At 47.7% G+C, this 20,323-nt stretch overlaps 1 protein-coding gene across 10 annotated transcripts in view; it reads left to right on the top strand.

The window, feature by feature from the left end:
• Positions 1-20,323, top strand: part of LOC116752734 (kalirin) — a 531,375-nt gene that overhangs the window by 213,977 nt on the left and 297,075 nt on the right. For all 10 annotated transcript variants that reach the window (XM_032629477.1, XM_032629484.1, XM_032629482.1 and 7 more), the window contains exons 4-5: positions 3,078-3,270; positions 6,668-7,180. In XM_032629477.1, the coding sequence (XP_032485368.1) occupies positions 3,078-3,270; positions 6,668-7,180 (706 nt within the window). The remainder of the gene's footprint in view (positions 1-3,077; positions 3,271-6,667; positions 7,181-20,323) is intronic.

Here is a 20,323-nt window from a genome sequence, read left to right as displayed (position 1 = left end):
ATGCCATGCTCTTTTGCTTCTGTGATTTTCTGATTGTGCAGACTGCAGAGTAGAGGTCATCCACTTGGATTCTTTGCCCTAATTCCCCCCATCTCCTATGAGCTCCCTAATCTCGTCCCCTCATCATGACCCTTCCCCCCACACCCAGTCACAAAAACACCACACGTAGTGGCAACATGGTGGGTCACATTATATAGTGACCTGAGCTTGGGCTTTTGGAGTCAGTGGTCCAGGTTTTGACTCTGTGCTAGGTACTTACCAGTCATGTGACCTTAGGCAAATTCTGTCCCTCAGTGTCATCATCTCTTACAGGGTGATAACCATGCCAGGTTTATCCATCATGAGGATAAAATGAAATAACGTATGTCAGGTGCCCAGCCACCATCCCTGGCACAATAAGTATGCGATGAAAAGTTCTTTTCCCTCCTCCAGCTATGTTCCTTGTTTCAAACCATAACAGAAAGCACCTTGGTAGATTAGCTGTTTTCACAGAAAGATGCCAATTAGGTTATCTCTCAGCATTCAGCCCCTGGGCCTCTTTCCCCATCTCCTGAGCTAGTGAGAACTTCCTAGAGAGAATTAGTACCTTATTTCTCTTTTAGTTGTCAGAAGTCATTTGTTAATAGAGTGTAAGCTATTCTTGATGACCACATTTAGATACTGGGATAGTCAAGCTCCAGCTCTTGGTAGCAACAGTGACTCTTTGTTGTTAGGGACAAGGTTTCGTCATGTCAGCACAATTATGGTGACAGCGATGGAGCCTGAGGAGCAGGTGAGCAAGGAAGTCGGTCATCTCTAAGGGAAGGGAAGACCCACAGTTACCGTGCAGTGCCTGGCATAAGTGCGTGTGCAACAAATGTGAGTCAGGCTAAATGAAACTAAGCTCAGTGAGAAAAGCCATTAAAGTGCCATAGAAAAATAGATAAAAGAAATGGTCAGGTTAAGTCACGGAAGAAATTCTTATAGGCCGATAAGCTATAGCCAGTAATCAAAGGAATGCAAATTTAAATGTAATGCCATATTTTTCTTGGAAAATTGGCAAAGATTTAAAAAATTCAGTGACCAGACGAGGATACAGTAAAGGGGCAGCGGTGGGTACTCTCAGCGTTGCTGGTAGATATATAAGCTGATGTGCCCTTCTGTAAAGCAGTAATGAGGATGATTTAAAAAGCTGTGGTGTAGGTATTAGATAGACTATGTGTCATTAAATATAACTGTTTCAAAGAACTGTTAGACATGAGAAAAAATTCTGTGTTACAATGAAAGGTAGAACACTATATGGTATACAAATTACACGTACAAAAAAGACTGGAAGGAAATAGGCCTGAGTATTATAAATCCCTACCATTAGTATCTCTTATACAGACTTTTGAATATTCTAACTCTTCTATAATTACTGGGTATTTTCTCATAATGGGAAAGAAATTCTGTAATTTAAGAAAAAGGCACATTGGTTTCAGACAATAAGGTAGAGAGAATTATTTATGGAAGACCCTGGCCACTTACTGACTCAATACGTGTCAGAGAAGAAGAGGTAACCCCTTTCCTTTGGGATATAGGATTTGTGGAGAAACAAAAGGCTCAGCTTTCCCCCTTGCTGAGTCTAATCCTTTGTGTCAACAAGAAGAAATGGAAAGAGTGTCTCTCCTCACCTGGGGAGTTTCCTGTGTAACTGGGAGGCCCAGTAAGCTGCCTTATGCTTGAGACATTCGCACAATCACAGGAGCTGTGGTCTCTTCAAAAGTCTGTGACATTTTCATCACTGGCTGAGATTTGAGAATGAAGCCTGAAACGGGGTTTTGTTTCCTTTTGTAGCCTAAATCCTCCCATTGTGGCCTTACCTCCAGTAGCTATAAGCGATTGGTGGGTGGTGGTGCACGACTGTGGGGCATGCAACATGCACGGGGCTTTAAGCTAGTACAGTCTGGGTAATAGGAAATTAAGCCAAACAACCTAAGGAAATGCTACACCAGTATTTATATAAACATGTGAATTAACCAAAGTCTATTTTGAGTTAGAAAATAAATACACAGGTTAAATAAATGAAGGATAGAAGGAAAGCCCTCTAACTACCAAAGCATAGACTTTCTTCCAAATTGAGGTGTTATAACTGTTTTGATCTTCGGTTTTTTTTTTTTCTTTCAATTCTTAGGAGTTATAAAGTTCAAGTGTTTAAATAAACTTTGCTACTTAATTAAGTTATGTAGCAACATCTTGATTCACTTAGCCCGATTAGTTTCTGGTTTTCAAGTTGGTCACTGTCACTTCATCTGGCCTTGATTTCAAGAGTAGTCTCCCCTGTCTTAACTTCCTGAAATGTGCCTTTTTATACCCTGACTCTTATAATGGAAGTACATGAGACAACGGGACCACATCCACTGTCTAATCAGTCCCACCCTTGGCCATCTGAGAGTAATCAGCATGGCTTGGCAACCTGAGTTTTTCAAAGTTGACATACAATTTGAACTACAAGTAATACATCTTAAATACAATGATGTTATCAATACCTTGTGTACCATCTCTAATCAATTGGTAGAAGTGGCCTAGACCCCTTTATTGAAAAAGATTCTTTGGCCCAGGTTGGGTTCAGTGGTAAATCATAGCAGTGGCTGCCATTGATGTGGGCCCGGGGAAGGACAGCGTTCATACCAAGGACTTTCCATCGCAGATCTAAGGGCAGCAGCATCCCTCACTCTAGAGAGTTTGTATTCAAATGGAGAAAATATGATTCAACCCAGGAGCAAGAGAGAGAGACAAGAATTAAAAGAAAATCAAACATAGTAGTGAATACCGAAACTGTAAACGTCCCAACAAGTGCAATTGACTACAGGGAAAGCTGAGTTACTTGCTAAGTGCTGGGAGAAGGCAGATGCCCTTGGTCAGATGGGGTTAATCTCGAAAGGTTTTCTGAGTCAGTACATTTTGAGTTGGATTGCAAGGCAGCCAGGAGACCTGGCGTGAAGTTGGAAGGTTGGTCCAGATAAAGAGGAATGCAGGTTTCCAGGTGCTTTTTGACTGTGTACTCCAAAGTCTCAACAGCCCAGAGTGACCGTGCCTGACCTCTGACCTCCCCACAGTGAGGACGTGTGCAAACGTGGCTTCACCGTCATCATCGACATGCGGGGCTCCAAGTGGGACCTCATCAAGCCCCTCCTCAAGACGCTGCAGGAAGCCTTTCCAGCCGAGATCCATGTGGCCCTCATCATCAAACCCGACAACTTCTGGCAGAAACAGAAGACCAACTTTGGCAGCTCCAAATTCATCTTCGAGGTGAGGCCGACCTCTCTCCTAGCTCCCGTTTTCCTTCCCCTTCTGCCACCCACCCATTTCTCACCTGCACTTCTCCACCTTCCTACCATCCCCAACATGTCAGGGGCTGGTAATTCAGGATTCCTTGGCCACTGTGGCCTTGCCAGTCAGAGTCTCAGAAGGAATAAGAGGCTCATGCGATTGTCCCAAGGGCACAGAGTCATTAGGCAGTCCTGTTACTACTGGTGAGTATAAATCAGAGCAGTTGTTTCTGGGGGGCAACTTTGTAATTTGGGTCAAATGCCTTAAAAAGAGTTTTATATCCACTGATCTCTCAATTCTCCTTCTAGGAAAATATTTTTAATATAAAAGTTAAAACAGAAAGGTGAAGAACTAATGATAACTATAAACAAAAAATGTCTACAAGGGTATTCATCACAGTGTTTTTTGCAATAATATAAACATGTATACACAAATATATATATGCATATCTATACATGCACATATGTATAGTTCATATCCTAAATATCCATTAATTTTGGCAGCATTAATACACAAATACTATGAAGCCATTAAAAATCATATTTAGAACAATAGTGTCATTGAAAAATGCGCATGATATATTGTTTTTAAAAAGACAAGTTATAGGGCTTCCCTGGTGGCGCAGTGGTTAAGAATCCACCTGCCAATGCAGGGGACACGGGTTCGAGCCCTGGTCTGGGAAGATCCCACATGCCACGGAGCAGCTAAGCCCGTGTGCCACAACTACTGAGCCCGCGTGCCACAACTACTGAAGCCCGTGAGCCTAGAGCCCGTGCTGCACAACAAGAGAAGCCACTGCAGTGAGAATGCTGTACACCTCAACGAAGAGCAGCCCCCGCTCGCCGCAACTAGAGAAAGCCCACACACAGCAACGAAGACCCAACACAGCCAAAAATAAATAAATAAAATAAATAATTTTTTTTTAATTTAGGAAAGAAAAAGACTTTATAAAACAGTATGGGCAATATAATCTGAAGTTGGTTTTTAAGAATATAGTATATGGAGAGGAAGACTGAGAGATACATGAAAATGGTTAACAGTGCTTTATTTGAGGTGGCTGGATTATGTTTTTCTACTTTCTTTTGACAATTTTGTGTTACTTTTATACTCAGCGAAAACATGTTTTTTAACTTGATTTTTCTAGAGGCCATATGTGTCCCCTGAGAATTTTTAATGACAACACATTAAATCAATGATTTAGGAACCTTTGTTCCAGCCAAATCCAAGCTGTTCTCCTTTCTCGGAACTCTGGCCCCCATCTGCAAGAGGACGAACCCTGTGTACGTGTGTGTTGGGAAGGCAGACCTGCTCTTAATCTAGCAGCAACTTCTCATTCCAGATGTTTGTCCCCAGGGGCCGGGAGCACCTTTGTGTGGGGTGGTGGCCCCAACAGGTTGTGGTTTGAGCACAGCAACCTGACCACCTGAGAGGCAGTTCTCTGTGTAAATAACACGAGAAATTTGACTTGGTGTAAGAACAGTTAACTCTCATGCTCCCCCAGAACCCCTTCCCAATGCTAGGAGTCCTGTAGGGAAATAAATGCTTTGTGTATTTTTGGTTTGTTTGTACAGAAGCGGTGACAACAGGCCTATAAATTTATTAGCTGAAGCGACTGGAAACAATCTTTCCAAGTCTTGAAACTTTTGCTTCAGCCTAGCTGCCCAGTATTTCCCATCTCCCTGCACCTCCTTCAACCCAAATTGAGCACGCTTGTCTTTGCCTCCTAAACAAGAAGAGCAGGAGACAGAGGTGGGGGCTTCCCACGCGGAAGAATATTTATGACGTAGTGTTTTATAAAGAGCAGATGCAGTACTTAGTGCAGACCGAGATGGTGGGTGCTACAGAGATGAGTCCAGGCTTGTTCAATGGCAGATACTTAATGAATAGTTAGTGAATAATCACGGGAGACTTCCTGGAAGTGGTAAACTTTGAGCCAAATTCAAAGGGGAAAGGGCTGTAACACAGGGCTTTTCAGGGTTTAATGCACAGATTCTCCTGGGGATCTTGTGAAATACAGATCCTGACCCACAAGGTCTAGGTGGGGCCTGAGATCCTGCATTTCTAACAAGCTCCCAGGTGGTGCCAATGTTGCTGGTTTGAGGGCTGCATTTTGAGTTGCAGGGATCTAGATCAGCAGAGGTTTGTGCCACTGGTTGCACAATAGGAGCTTTTAAAACTACCCATGCCCAAGCTCCAGTCCAGGCTAACTAAATCAGAGTTTCTAGGGGTGGGGCTTGAGCATCAGTGTTTTTTTTAACTCCCCAAGGGACTCTGATGAGTTTGAGAACCCCTGTTTCAGACACAGGCAGCTCCTTTCTGTGCCTCTGGAAGGAGATAGAAGGAAAAGGGAGAAGAGGAGGCGATGCCCAGAGAGCAGCAAGACAGAGGGAGACGAACTGCTTTTAAGGGTTCTGGTAAGGATGCAGCCTTCAGATCATCCTGACGAGCACTCACAGGGACTGAGCACGAGCTCCACGCTGGTGCCCTCGGCGCTTTACACACCGTCAGGTTTAATTCCAGCACAGCCCTAGGAGAAAAGCATTATTATCTCCATTATACAGAGGACGAAACAACGGCTCTGCGAACTTAGTTTGCCCAGTTCACACAATTAGTAAGTGTAGGGCTGGACCCTGAATCCAGATATTTCTCTAGTAGCCTCTCCTTCTCCAGCAGAGAGAATCAAGAAATCCTGTAGGAAAGAAACAATCTTTCTTGGTACGTCGGGGTGGTTGCCTGTGCCGTCATTTGCTGCTCTGTGTCCTGGAGACAAACATTCTCCACTCTGCTCTCCAAGAGTCTGTGGGGCTCAGAGAAAGCCAAGGGCCCAGGCTCCCTGTCCCCCGAGCCCTGTTTGTTCACTGCATCAGAGAAGGGCATCTGCTTGTGGGAAGAGGCAGGAAGATCGCCTCTGAGACCCTCGCAGCCCAAGACTGACCCACACTGCTTAATCCAACCATGAGGATATCCAAGGTTTTAAAGCTATTGAGAACTAGACCCCCTAAAATTCGATTCAGTCTGTTCTTCCAGCTTCTGATTCTAGCATGCTGAGCCGTGTTGTGGCAGACTCGGGGATGGGAAGGAGGAAGATGAGGGCAGTAGAACATAAAGGCAGTCTTCCCTTCGATGGCAAATGGTGAGCAGGCGGAGAGGCTCTTTGAACCAGTAAGCCGGTCTTTTGAAACTGCCTATCTTAGCTGACCAGGGGGCTGCCTGCTCTCCCATTTGCCCTTTCCCAGGCAGGCTGTGGTCATTATTATATGGACTTATCTCGGCCTCTCCCCTTGACTTTCTCTCTTCTGCCTACGGCTGCCCTGGGGTCTTCCCCTGACTTGCCCCAGCATCACTGAGTCTCCCTCTCTGTGTCTGCCCATCCCAGACGAGCATGGTGTCCGTGGAGGGCCTCACGAAGCTGGTGGACCCCTCCCAGCTGACAGAGGAGTTTGACGGTTCCCTGGACTATAACCACGAGGAGTGGATCGAGCTGCGGCTCTCCCTGGAGGAGTTCTTCAACAGTGCCGTGCATCTGCTGTCACGCCTTGAGGACCTGCAGGAGATGCTGGCCCGCAAGGAGTTCCCCGTGGACGTGGAGGGCTCGCGGCGGCTCATTGACGAGCACACACAGCTCAAGAAGAAAGTGCTCAAGGCCCCTGTGGAGGAGCTGGACCGGGAGGGGCAGCGGCTGCTGCAGTGCATCCGCTGCAGCGACGGCTTCTCAGGGCGCAACTGCATCCCGGGCAGCGCCGACTTCCAGAGCCTGGTGCCCAAGATCACCAGCCTCCTGGACAAGCTGCACTCCACCCGGCAGCACCTGCACCAGATGTGGCACGTGCGCAAGCTCAAACTGGACCAGTGCTTCCAGCTGCGGCTCTTCGAGCAGGATGCTGAAAAGGTAGGAGGGTGCCGGCCAAACCTGAGCAGGGCTGGGGTGGGGGGCATACGTAGCTTTCTAGGGCGAATGACGGAGACTGCTAGTCCAACATTTTAAAGCTCCTCTTGTGGAGTGTTTATGTGCCAGGTATTGTTCTGTGCACCTTGTGTAAATTAACTTATTTTAATCTGGCAAGAGTCCTATGAAGTAGGTGTATTATCATCATCCCATTTTACAGATGAAGAAACTGAGAGGCGAAATAACTCGGCCAAACTAGGAGGTGCAGCATGGCTGCAGAGTCCACGCTTTTGCACTGCTGGACGCCGCCCCTCTCAGGGCGTGCCGTGCGTAGTTCAAGCCGGCTGAGCAACAGGAGTGACAATGCTGTTACCAGCCACAAAAACATGACTTAGCGGTTACTGCCCTGCAGTGTATTTGACTATTGACAAAGCACTTTCGCATACAGTCTTATTTAGTCTGCGCAGCCCTTTGGTCCTTTGAGGTGGCTGGTGGTGGGTGTTATTTGATCTCAGGGCCACAATGGCAGACTTGACACAGGAATCCAGCTGTCTTCCATTTGAAGTCCAGGGCTCTCTTCCTGCCATACCACTTCTTTCTGGAGGTTTTCCCTCAGCTGCTGCACACTTTGTCAAGCAAGATATTTTTCCAGCAGGGAATTTTCAAAGCTTTCCCCTTATCAGGGAGATATGAGAAAGTGAAAAAGGAAAATACCATACGGTGCCTCTTTGCTGAGAATGCAAACGTGTCTTCTCTAGACGCTCTCCAAGCTAAAGAAGAGAGTTTACTGTTACATGCACTTTAAGAAGAGTGAGAGGGGCTCTCCTACCCGTTTTCTGAGAATAACACATTTAAATGCACAATACCACTCGTAGGAATACCATGACTCTCAGTAACCCGTGAGTTTTACAGACAGCGTCTGAAATAATGGTTTTGTGTCTTTTAAGAGCCCCTATTGAAAATGTCTCTAGGTAGTTTAAGTGATGAAATCGGGATATAAAATGATATAATTATGATCCCAGTTTATGTAAGTGTGCTAGCATAAGTATAGCTGGAAGAAAATTCACCACAATATTAATAGTTTTGATTTCTAGGGGCAAGGCTTATGCTTGATTTTAATCTCTCTGCATAAATTTTCTGTGCTTTCCAATCTTTTATCATTTATAATCACATGAGAATCAATAGGTATAATTTTAAAAGAGTGTATGGCCCCTTTCTACAACAGAACTTTTGAACATCATTTAAGCCAGAGTTTGGAAGAGACATGCACGTAAAGGAGTTTTTGCACAACTTTAGGAGCTGCAAGGTTTCCTCTGGCCTGCAAGAGGGCTGTTTGCCCAGTGGCCGGGCAGCCTGGGTCTGACCCTGGCCTGGCCTGGGTTGGGGGTTGCGGGCACTTGGACTACAGAATCCCCATCTCATATCCAAGTTAGGAGAGACACCAGGTCAGGAGCCAGCTGCTCTGCAGACCCAGAGGCAGGTACTTTGGCTCTTGTGACCAATGTTGGAAGGGTTTGGAACATTTCTTTTTCACTTGAAGTCTCTTCTGCTCTGCGGCAGGAGATCTGCTTTGCATCCTGGCCTGAGTGCCTGTTTCAGTGAGCCGGGACAGAAGAGGAGGTAGGGGACTTAGGTCTGCCTAGATGTGTCTGAGTTTGAGGCGCTTCACTGCATCCTTCAAGTTCAGGAAATGGGAAGCCAACGTAGGGCACAGACAGTGCCCATCTCCAAAACAAAACAAAACAAAACAACATAACATACCTTAGCCCCAGAAGCCCCAAGGTAGGGAAGGCTGACCTAGAGTCAGCCAAGTGCCAGCCAGCCAAGCAGTAGTTGTTGCCACACATATATCCTCTCAATTCATGCTTGTGAGAATTGTATGGTATATTATTATTCCTAATTCATAGTGGAGGAAATGGAAACTCAGAGAGATGAAACGACTTGCCCAAGATCACACTGCCAGTTGGACAGAGCCAGTATTTTGTCTGTCTCCAAAGCCCACCCAAGCTCTTATCCAATAACCCCACTATGCCACCACTCCTAGGGTCTGCCTCACGCTACCACTGAATGCTGCTGGTTAGCCCCTGAGTCCCCTGGCCCATGATGACTCTAGGGAAAATCTCAGATCCCATCTTCTAACGCTCATACAACAGCAGGGGCCCTTAACCTTTCTGTGCTCTGGACCCCTTTGGTCTGGTGAAGCCTATGGACCCCTTCTCAGAATAATATTTGTAAATGTACAAAATAACATACAGGCTTGGAAAATAATTTTTGAAGTACAGTTATTAAAATTTTTAAGTATAGCAACATATGTACTTCTTTAGGAACATGTTAAACAACAAGATGGACTTGAAGTCTTATAACTACCATAATTTTGAAGTAGTGATGACCGTAACTGACATTTCAGGACAAACAGCCCTGATATGATACGAGAATGTGTGTGTTTCTATTGATGTCAGAGGCCCAAGTATTGGTAACATTAATGAAGTATGTTGCCTCTGTTCATAATTGAAGAGGATGCTCTATTTTAGTTAGAGGTGAGTAAAAATAAAGGCGTATTTTTTCCCTGTTCAAATCCATGATCCTTGAATTCTGCGCATGGACTGTAAGTTAGGATCTGTGCTCATACCTTAAAAAGATGTGTATGTGCATGCGTGTTTGTGCACGTGTGTGTGTGTGCGCGTGTGTAGAGGGGGAGGGGTGGGGGAGAGAATATCTAAAACAAAACAGAGGGAGTAAAAGGCCGTTGGGAAGAGGGCAGCCCAGGAATATTTCGGTATTGAGTCAGTGGCGAAAATGCTGCTCAGGCTTGACCCGGCTGCCACAGAAATGTGCTGGGTGAGGGGCAGGGGAGGAAAACAGTCCTTTTAAATTGCTTCAAGATTAATTTAAAATATCTGTGCAGAGCTAAGTGCCTCAGCCCTTGACTTATTTGGTGTTTTGGAAAGGGGGTGAGGAGGGTGGTGGCTTGGGTAAGAGTTGTGTGTGCATATCCTCATCTAAACAAGGGCCTGAGGAAATAGTTCCTGCATGAGCCACGTCTTAGCCTCCTCTCTGGTGGGAGGCTTGTCGGAGGCCTTTAATTCCAGATCTGGGAAGCTCTTGGCAATTGGAGGAGTCTGATGATCACCCAGCTTCTATTTTTGTAAAGGGGTGGGCACAGCGTCTCCCTTCTGGCCCTGTGGGTGACAGCTTCTTTCCCAGGCCTTAAATAATGGTCAGTGCTCCCCATTTACCAGCTGGCCTTGGGAAGTGAAACAACCCCTCCCCACCTTCCCCTGACCTCCACAATGACCCTATGCATGCATCCCTCATCTTGGGGGTGGCGGGGAAGGAGCCTTTCTCTCTCCCAATTAAACATTTAGGGAGGAGGGATGCTGTTTTGCAGATAATTCATAAAGCAGAACACCCATTCATTTAATAAACTTCTGCTGAGCAGCTGTCATGAGCCCAAAACAAGGCACTTGGATAAAGATGAGTGAGCCAGAGTTTCTGTCTTGGAGCAGCAAGTTGTCATCAAGTCCTATTTATTATTACTTATGTCTGCTGTGTGCACCTCACTGTCCTAGGCACAGCCTCTGTGCTTAGGGAGTTTTCAGAGAAGGGGAATATTGCAGCTCAGGAATGACAGGAAAGCCTTAATGAGCGATTTGTGGGAGGGTTGGGTAATTCAGAGGTGATTCAAGTAACGCACAATGCACTTTGTTGGAAGATGTGCACCGCTCCCTGGGCCCTGGGCCCTGTGCCCTCTGGTCTGTAACTAATGGGCCTGTCCTCCACTGTGTTCACAGAACACAGGCCAGTCCCTCCTCATTAGTCAGACGCAGATTATGGCTCTCTTTGCAGCTCCGTTTCACAGCCAGTTGCCCCCAATGCTGCAGTGCACCCTGTGTGATGAAAGTGTCTGCCCTGCAGTCACATCCCATTACAGGAGAGAAGGGAGGCCTCTTTCCCATTAGGGGGCAGTTTGTGGTATTAAGCATCATTAAGTAGACTCGTTGTAGATGTCCCCTTGGGAAAGGGAAGGATGGGTGCTGCTCAGTGGAGGGTCTTCCCTAGCTTCCTCCCCCTTCCTGGGTGCCTGGGGCACATCTTAGGATGGTAGAACTGGAAGAGACCTTGAGATGTAAAAGTTTACCTCCCATGCACTGTAGGAAACCCAGCCTTGTCATCCTGATGCCGGCCGTTGTGACCTCCTACTGCCCATCTATGTGCCAATGCCAGTCATAAGTATCAGAAAGTACCAAAGCTGCTGCACCATCCGCCTTCTAATTGGGGGAAGGCCCACAATCTTCCAGTCTTTGTAGGGAAGGAGAAGTGCTTAGAAGGGCTCTGGGGCATAACTAGACTTAACTGATGGAGGAACATTTGTCTACTTCGCTTCCGAATAAAGGAGGCTGTACTGGTGTTTACCTGGGAGTCCCTCTAATCTTGCCCAAAGCCCTTCTGGAAAGAGAGAGTATAGTCCCACTTCCTGTAAGAGAAGCCCCTGTGAAAGAATGAGCACAGCTGTCCGGTGGGTTTCCAGTATTGGAATTATGCTTATTATCAGTTCGTACAGCGTGTTGTGCTTGTTTCATGTGGGACACATCCAAGGCAAGATCTTTAGCACCACACTTGGGAGGATATCTAGGTGCCCACCTCCTCCGTGACCAAGGTACCTGCCCAGATGAGAACCTCTCATTTGCTTAGAGGGCCCTGGCCTTGATGGCTGCCCTCACCACGCCACCTGTGGGAAAGCTCCCTTTGGAGAACCTAATTTTATTTTTTTTATTTTGTTTTATTATATTTTTATACCACAGGTTCTTATTAGTTATCCGTTTTATACATATTAGTGCATATCTGTCTATCCCAATCTCCCAGTTCATCCCACCACCACTACCACCCCTGCCCCCCGTCCCCCTCTTTCCCCCCTTAGTGTCCATACGTTTGTGGAAAACCTAATTTTAAATGTCTTCCTGCATATTCATCCTTGCATGGTGAAAGTCTGTTCACACCCACAGGTGCCGTGTCCGTGCTGGAATGGAGCTGTGTGAATGGGGGTTCGGATGTGTCCTGGGGTGCCACTTACCACTCGGGAGACTGCAGGCACATCTTCAACCTCTGACCCCCAGTTATGTTCCCAACAAAACAAAGAGGAAGAGTTTGGGCTAGCTCGGTGTCTTTCGACTTTTTCCTGATTGCACAGGGCACTGTTCTCGTGTCAGTCCTCTCTGTCTGTGACAATGTGTCTCAGTGGGGGAGGTGGGGTGGGAGCGTGTGCGTGTGGTCGTGGTGGTGAGGGCTTGGTGGTGGTCGAGAATAGGCTTGTCAGGGGGTGTATCAGAATCCCCAGAGGAGTTCGGTAAAGACCCCCATCCCCCCAAGCCAAATGTGCCTGCCTCTCCCTCTCCTTGGAGACTTGCCACACTACATGGTGTCTCAGCCCCTTTACAGCTGAACAATTCTAGAGGAATTTTCACCTTTTTTGCTATTCATTCTCCCCTCTGTATCTACAGTTGGCTCTTTTCTCTTCAGGGTTGTCGCCTTGGGGGATGATGGAAAATAAGAAACTTTTCTCAGCAAATAGAACCGTAATCTGTTGAGTTCTTTTCCTGCTTAAAAAAAAAAAAGCGCAAGCTGCTGCCCAGGGTTGTTAGGAGAATTAGATGGGATGATGTGGGTCGAGGTGCTGGCCCCCTGCCTGGCCCAGCATCGCTGCTCCCTAGACCTTGGCTTCCCCTCCTTCTCCCTGTGCTGTTTCAGTCCTGATTTACTCCTCAGTCATCTGGCACCCCCCGCTGAGACCTCGCAGAGCGTGATCCATGCTACCTTCCAAATGAACTTGCTCCAAATAATTTTCAGTGATCCCTAATGGAATAAAGTTAAGAATCGAGTTTTGACAGAAGTTGGCAATTATGATGTAGGTTCATGGGGTCTCCCAAGATCACTAGATTGTGTGGTGCCCCTGGGTGAGGCAAAAGACAGGAGCACGCAGGTCAAGCTGGGATCATATCTGATGGGTCAGAGTTGGGAGAGCCGCCACATGGAAAGTTCTCTGGAAAAACGGTGTCTGTCCTTGAAGCAGCCACAGAGGAAAGCAGTTCTCCCCAGGGGGATGTGATCACCTGCTACATCTGAGACACTTGTCACCTCCTGCTGTGCATTATAGCAAGGAACATATTTGTCTTATTCTCTTACAAGCGTGAGGCCAGAAGCACTCCTACAGTCCATCCAAGAAATATGTCTGTGCATTTTGATATCCTTGGAGGTTTGTGCGAGCAAAATAATGTTCCTTTCATGTTAGTCACCCTGAGAAAATATGAATATGGGGCCCACGAGGTGAAGAGCATCATGGTAGGCAGCAGGGCCCTGCACTGTTATGTGCTTATTGTGTTTGCTGTGTGTGTCCTGTTAACCGTATGAGCAGTTTAGGACATCGCCAGGATGCCCTGTCACCGGGCAGAGTATCCACTGCTGTTTCCTGCCCTTTCCCTCTGAGGTAGAAACAGCTCTGATCACTCCCCAGGGCCCAAAGCAGGATCCTAAGTCTCCTTCTGCCTGGGGTGACAAGAACCAGCGGGGCCGTGTGAAGGGAGTGCACTGCCCTCCTCCCTGCCCCACACTTGGCCCACTGCCTCTTCTCTTCGCCCCCTCTCCAACCCGCATGCCCCTCGAGCCAGCAGTGTCATTTGTCAAACTGAAGTGCCATTGTAGTCATTATAATACGAAATATTTTTTGGAATGTCAGTTTTTAAAGTGCTCTCACACCCCTGACCTTAGAGATTTTCTGGTCTAGCCCTTCCTTTTACATAGAAAACTTTGACCCAGAGCAGAGACCCACCCAGAGTCACCCAGTCAGTGGTTCCTCATTTGGTCTCCCGTCTACTTTGTGCAGGGCGTGAATGTGAGCATCATTTTACATGGGAAAGCTGAGACTTGGTGAGGTTGGGAGGTGTGCCTGGGATAGAGCCAGGTAGGCAGTAGGAAGGTGGGCCCTCTGCTCTGAGGCTGGGGCTCCTTCCCCTCCCCCAACACACACACACACGCACGCACGCACGCACGCACACAGCCTTACTTTACCCCGGCCCTGCAGGAGAAAGGGTACGTATGCCAGCGACCTGGGAGGCGGCGGCTAGAGGGGCTGGGTGGACTGGAGGCTAGTGGTCACCTGACCTGTGTCCTTACTGATGCTGTGGTAAGAGGGCAAATACTGTTTGGGGCTCTCGGGGGCGTGCTGACAAGTCTCTGTGATTCATTTGCCTGAGCCCTCGGTGTAGGGAGGGAGGCTTCCAAAAACTACGACCTTCGGGGCAAGGTCTACTGAGTGGTTTGTAATTTCCTGCTTTTTTTGGAGAAGGGCTCCCGGTACCCCTTGCTCCTGCGTCCCTCCTCCTACTGAGGCCTGAACCACTGCCCGCCACCCCCCTGCTGACTGGGCTCAGGGTGAGGAAGTGTGTCTGTGTCCCGCCCAACAGAGGACACAGTGTCCTGTATTATTTCCAGCCTGCCGGTCCTGGGAATCTCTACTTGCTTTTTCTCATTTCCTCCCCTTGAACATTAGAAACATTAGATTCCAGAAATAATCCAAGTCACAATGTTCTGCAAGCTGCATGTGTGCGTGTTTTTTCCCGAAGCTGTTTTTCTCCTCCTTCCATCCTTTCTCCCTCTCCTTCCGTCCCTCTGCTGCGTGTTGAGCCCCCGTGTCTGCTGCAGTCGCCAGGCCTGCATGAGAAGTGGGTGTGGAGAGCAGAGCGGAGGCAAGGAGTGGCAGGAACGCTGGGCATGGCAGCCTTGGCTCCCTCCCATGTCCCTTATGAGGGCTGGAAGGGGCCTGAATTGTCATTAGGTGGCTTCTACTTATGTGTGGACCCCATAGCACTATGCACCCCATAGTGACCCTTTGGAACCGAGAACATGGACACTATGTTTACAGTACTTTCCAGAATCCAGGTTGTCACCCTGATTCTGTCTGCAGCAATTTAAGTGAGCTAGGAAAGAAGGATCCTGATCAGAGAAGTTGTATGAGGCACAGGGAGAAGTGACAGAGAAACATTCATTGATTCATTCCTTTGTCCACAGACATTGAGCATCTGCTCTATGTCAGGTCCTCTGCTAGGTGCTGACCTGTACCCAACCCAAACATTGGATGGGGGAATAATGTGGGCAAGTGTAAGGAAAATCAGGTTCAGCATTGATGTGATTCCCGATCTTCGTAAGAAAAAGATGGCTAAGAAATAGTAACCACTCCAGTGGTTAGAACCTGGTTGGATATCAAGGTCTTTCTTGCTTGCTGGGTAGGGATTAGGGTTGGGAGTCTAGTGTGTGGGGGGCAGAGAGTGGGGAGGTGGTCCAAGAAAAAACAAAACATGTCAGCTCTGCCCCAGTAGGGGAAGTGGAAGAAATGTCTTAAGCACCCTTTTTGAAGAATGAAAGACATTCAGGTACAGTTTATAAAGTGAAAAACAAAATGCATCTCTGTTTTGGGTAGGGAAATTTTTCAAGATTTCTTCCCAGGCATTTTACTTTGAAGAACCCCCTTTCCCTCCTTCTCTTCACCTTCTGTCCTCCCTGCTGCACCTCTTCTGCTTCCTCTCCCATCTGTGACCCTCTTCTCCGCGCCCTTGAGCTCCTCCAGCCTGTGTTACCCCAGCCTTCTAGGGTGCATCCATTCTGTCGGAACTGCTTGCTTTGCTTCCCTTTTCTGGTCCTGCTTCCTTCCTTGGCTGGTTCCCTGTGTGGCTCAGGCTTCCCACTGAGGACAGAGAGCACAGGCCAGAAGACCCAGCCAAGGCTTCTAGAAAGAGCACTGCCTTTACAATCACGGAGACTTGGGTTTGAATCCCATCTTAGGCACTCGCTAGCTGATTAAGTATCTGTGGCCAGTTCACCCTCTCTGAGCAGTTTCTTTAGCTGTAAAATGTAGATTTTAATACATGCCTTAGGATTGTCATATGGATTATAGAAAATGTATACAAAGCATCTAGTATGCCGGGAGCCCGGTAGGTGCTCAGCAGATGGTAGGTTTGTAGAGACCAGCTTGAGCTGGGCCATGTAGATAGATGGGATCCGGAGTGGAAGAGAGGCGTGGGGAGGCTTTTGTTGCAGGGCCTGGGAGGAAGGGCGGAGAGTACAGGGTCGTCCACAGCCAGGGTACTGGAGCAGACAGTGGGCAGTATGTGGCAGCAGAGCAGGGAGGTGAGAGGCCCTGGTGCCTGGAGAAACTAGTAGAAGGAAAAGGAAATTAGAAGCGTGTGCTCAGGTTGGCAAGATCTTAGAACACTGTTGCTGAAGACAAGCCAGTTAAATAAGTGCCGGATACTGTGCTGGGAACGGGCAGTTGGAAGATGAGCTGGAGTCGGGCCTTACCACACTGGAGCAGTGGAGGGGCGGGCACTGACAGACAGCTGCTACATGGGGAAAGTTGGCCAAAGAACCTATCACTGCTGTAGGAACCACAGAAGGGGAAAACTTCAGGCCAGGTTGGGGTGCAGGGAAGAAGATGAACAAAGGCATGGCAGCCTCAGGGGTATAGGATGGGTTCTGGAAACATCTACTGGCTAGTGTGGCTGGAGCTCAGGCTGCATGGGGAGGAGTGTAGGAGGGTGATGTCCATGCCATGTCGATTACCTGGAGTCACAGGAAGGGGTCAGAAATCTAGTCACACCTCTCCCTGAGTAACCAGGGACCAGAGGAAAGCTGGATTCTTGCCCTTTCTTGATATAAAGAAAAAAGGATGTTGGTTTCCTCCACACAGAACAGGTGGACTGACTGATCCCACCTCAGAGTGGCACTTGTCTTATCCTAAATATTTCCCTGGGGCACCCCTTGTCACGAGGTGTCCAAGGAGGTGCAAACCAGAAGGACCTAGAATGGAGAGTGAGACTGGACTTGGGCATTCAGCCCCCACCCCAGGACATCCTTTTGTGTGCTTTGCACAGGCCCACCTTCTCGCACCTATGTTTACACCGACTTCCCTCCCATCTGCCTACTGAAACCCTACCCTAGATTGACCTAGAGACCATCATACAGAATGAAGTAAGTTAGAAAGAGAAAAACAGGGACTTCCCTGGTGGCGCAGTGGTTAAGAATCCACCTGCCAATGCAGGGGACACAGGTTCGATCCCTGGTCTGGGAAGATCCCACATGCTGCGGAGCAACTAAGTCCATGCGCCACAACTACTGAGCCTGCATGCTGCAACTACTGAAGCCTGCACACCTAGAGCCCATGCTCTGCAACAACAGAAACCACCGCAATGAGAAGCCCGCGCACCACAAGGAAGAGTAGACCCTGCTCGCCGCAGCTAGAGAAAGCCTGTGCTCAGCAACAAAGACCCAATGCAGCCAGAAAGAAAGAAGGAAGGAAGGAAGGAAAGAAGGAAAGGGAAAAACAAATATTGTATGTTAACACATATATGTGGAATCTGAAAAAATTGGTGTAGACTATCTTATTTACAAAGCAGAAATAGACACAGACATAGAGAACATATGTATGGATACCAGAGGGGGGGGGGCGCAGGATGAATTGGGAGATTGGGATTGACATATATATACTATTGATACTATGTATAAAATAGATAACTAATGAGAATCTACAGTATAAATAAATAAATAAATAAATAGAAAAAGAAAGAAAGAAAGCCTACCCTAGCTGAAGGTCCAGCTACTCTCCCCACTCTTCCCTGCTGGAGGTGGTCTTTCTGTCCTACAGGCTTCTGTCCATGCACAGTCTTTATCCATCCCCCTCAAACTGGCCCTGTTCCAACCCAATTATATTGCATATTCCTGGAGGTCAGGGCCAGCGTCTTAGATAACTGTGTTCCCCAGAGGCACATAGTCAGTGCCAAATAAAGAGTGGACCGTGGCACAGTCTGTACTCATTAGGCTGCCTGATGGAACAGAAGTCTTGTGAGTGCTCTGGGCTGGCACAAGAGCACCACCTACTGTTGAGTCGTTTCAAGAGATGTCACTCCAGTGCTCTTGCTTCAAAACTGAGGTGTTAGCAAGTTTCATCTTGCAATGGAGGGAGAGATCTGGAGGCAGGGAAACCAGTTCTGGTCCTTTTATACTAATCCAAGTGTGGGCAGGTGAGGTGACAGTGGGAATGGAAAGGAGAGGGGCAAACCCTGAAGATAGTCTGAACGAAAGAAAATGGGACCAGGTGACCAACTGGACATCAAGGTGGAGAGCTAAGGGAACCACAAGGCCTTCATGTTAGGGTGACGGCCCCGGGACAGAGGTGGAAAGAAAGCCCAGCAACACTTTGGAAGAAGGATGAAAGACTAAATTCAAATGTTAATTTATCTTGAGGCACAGAAAAGTCAGAGAAGTGGTGATGAAGGTTACCATAAACATTACCAAGAGTTCTCTGAAAAAAAAAAAAAAAAAAAAAAAGAGTTCTCTGTTTATTGTGTTGCTGCCCTACTCTTGGGGACAGTGACTCTATCTAAGCACAGGCATTTACCTTAGTCCTCCGAAGAAGATTGTTAGAGAAACTGAGGGTTTTGAAGATTGGGCTCTTCATTCCTAAGTCTTTCCTGAGCTCCTGTGGGGTATGCTCTACCAGGTGTGGTCTGGAAGCTGGAAGCAGGACTGAGCAACTCCTCCTGGACGTGCCTGAGCCTGGCTCCCTGGTGGTCCCCCACCTGTCTGAGCCCCATTGTTGAAGCTGCTGCAGGAAGAGGGGAGACGGGAAAAGGGGAGTGCTGGCTCTCTTCCTCAGCTCAAGGTCAAGCCCACCGAGCACAGACCCCTTCCAGCATAGCACCTGCCCCTTCTCTCAGAGAGGGACTCCTGAAGGGAGGGCCACCTCCTCCTTAGCCCATGTGGAATTTTTTTCCCCAGATGTGCAAGTAATCGCCACAGCTGATTTTAGGATGCGTGGGTGAGAACATCCGACAGACACTCCATTTTTGCAGTAACCATAATAGTTACTATTTATTGAGTGTATCTTGTAGGCCAGGAACAAGCATTAGCTCCTCTAAATTAACTTGCCAAGGGCCAGAGCTCAGTTTATGCCTAAATGTAGCTCTGGGTTAAAGGTGGGCACTGTTTTCTCAGTTTGAATTAAATCAGGTTTGACCTCTTCAATTTTACATTTTGGGAAGTGAGTGAACATTCCCTCATGCTGTTCCTGAAACTATTTTATCATCATCTGTGGTTCAGATGGAAGGAATTCGGCCACGCAGAGTCAATATCCCCGGGCTGCCTGGGCTGACTCCTCTGCTTCTCGTCTGCTTGACTCGCTGGCTCCTGGATGACCATTCCTTCCCCACAGTGGGGTAGCGTGTGTGTTGCCAGGGCTGCAGGAAATTTAGTCCATCCAAGCAAGCAGACTGGAAATCAAATGCAAAGAAAAAGAAAAAACACTATTCAAAGTCTGAATAGGCTTGGTGAGACTTTTCATTGCAACACTCAGCATGAGGAGGGCAAGCCCGAGGACAGTGGCCTTTTAAGGCCTAACAGGAGTGTGCTCATTTTCCAAGGACAGTGTGTGATTTGAGCGTGAAGAGTCGCAGCCTGAGTTTCTCTAATCCAAAAGCAACTTCTTTTTGTGACTGCTGGCTTATCCTGTCTGAATCCAGGGGAAGTGGGAAGGAGCTAGCATGTATTCAGCGTCCACCATGTGTCATGCATTGTGCTGGGCACCTCCATATGTTATCTCTATCTCCTCCTTTGTATTTATCTTCTTTGACCCAGACATTGAAGGGTTTTTAAGAAAAAGGAGAAGAGGGGGAAGAGAAGGGCAGAGGGAGTGGGGTGGGAAGGCAAGAACCCTCAGTTGGTAAGAAGTCTATAATGCGTTAGTTGATTTTGTTTTGTGAGATCAGGGCTGACTTGGACTCCTCTTCGCAATGAGATAAATGACTGTATCTGGGGGCCTCAGTGTAGACACCCAGTTCAGGGTTAAAGGCTAATTTGACCTTATTGCTTTCCTTCAGTGTTTCCTCACTACCACTGAATAAAGGCGCAGTTCTGCCTTTCAACCTTTGCCTTTCAACCTAGGCCCCTCCCTGCCTTTCATCATCCCTTCTCACTCCCTCTCACATCCTGCTCTAGAGCTCCTGGTACCTGCTCACATCCCATGCTGTTTTTCAAGCTGTTTCCTCTCATTCAGATGCCCTTCCCGTCTACACCTGTTGCACCTGACTAAATCCTGTTGTCTTT

This window comes from Phocoena sinus, chromosome 4 (assembly GCF_008692025.1).
Source record: "Phocoena sinus isolate mPhoSin1 chromosome 4, mPhoSin1.pri, whole genome shotgun sequence".
Lineage (NCBI taxonomy): Eukaryota > Metazoa > Chordata > Mammalia > Artiodactyla > Phocoenidae > Phocoena > Phocoena sinus.
Note: the sequence above shows the minus strand (reverse complement) of the source record. Positions and strands in the feature narration are given on the sequence as shown.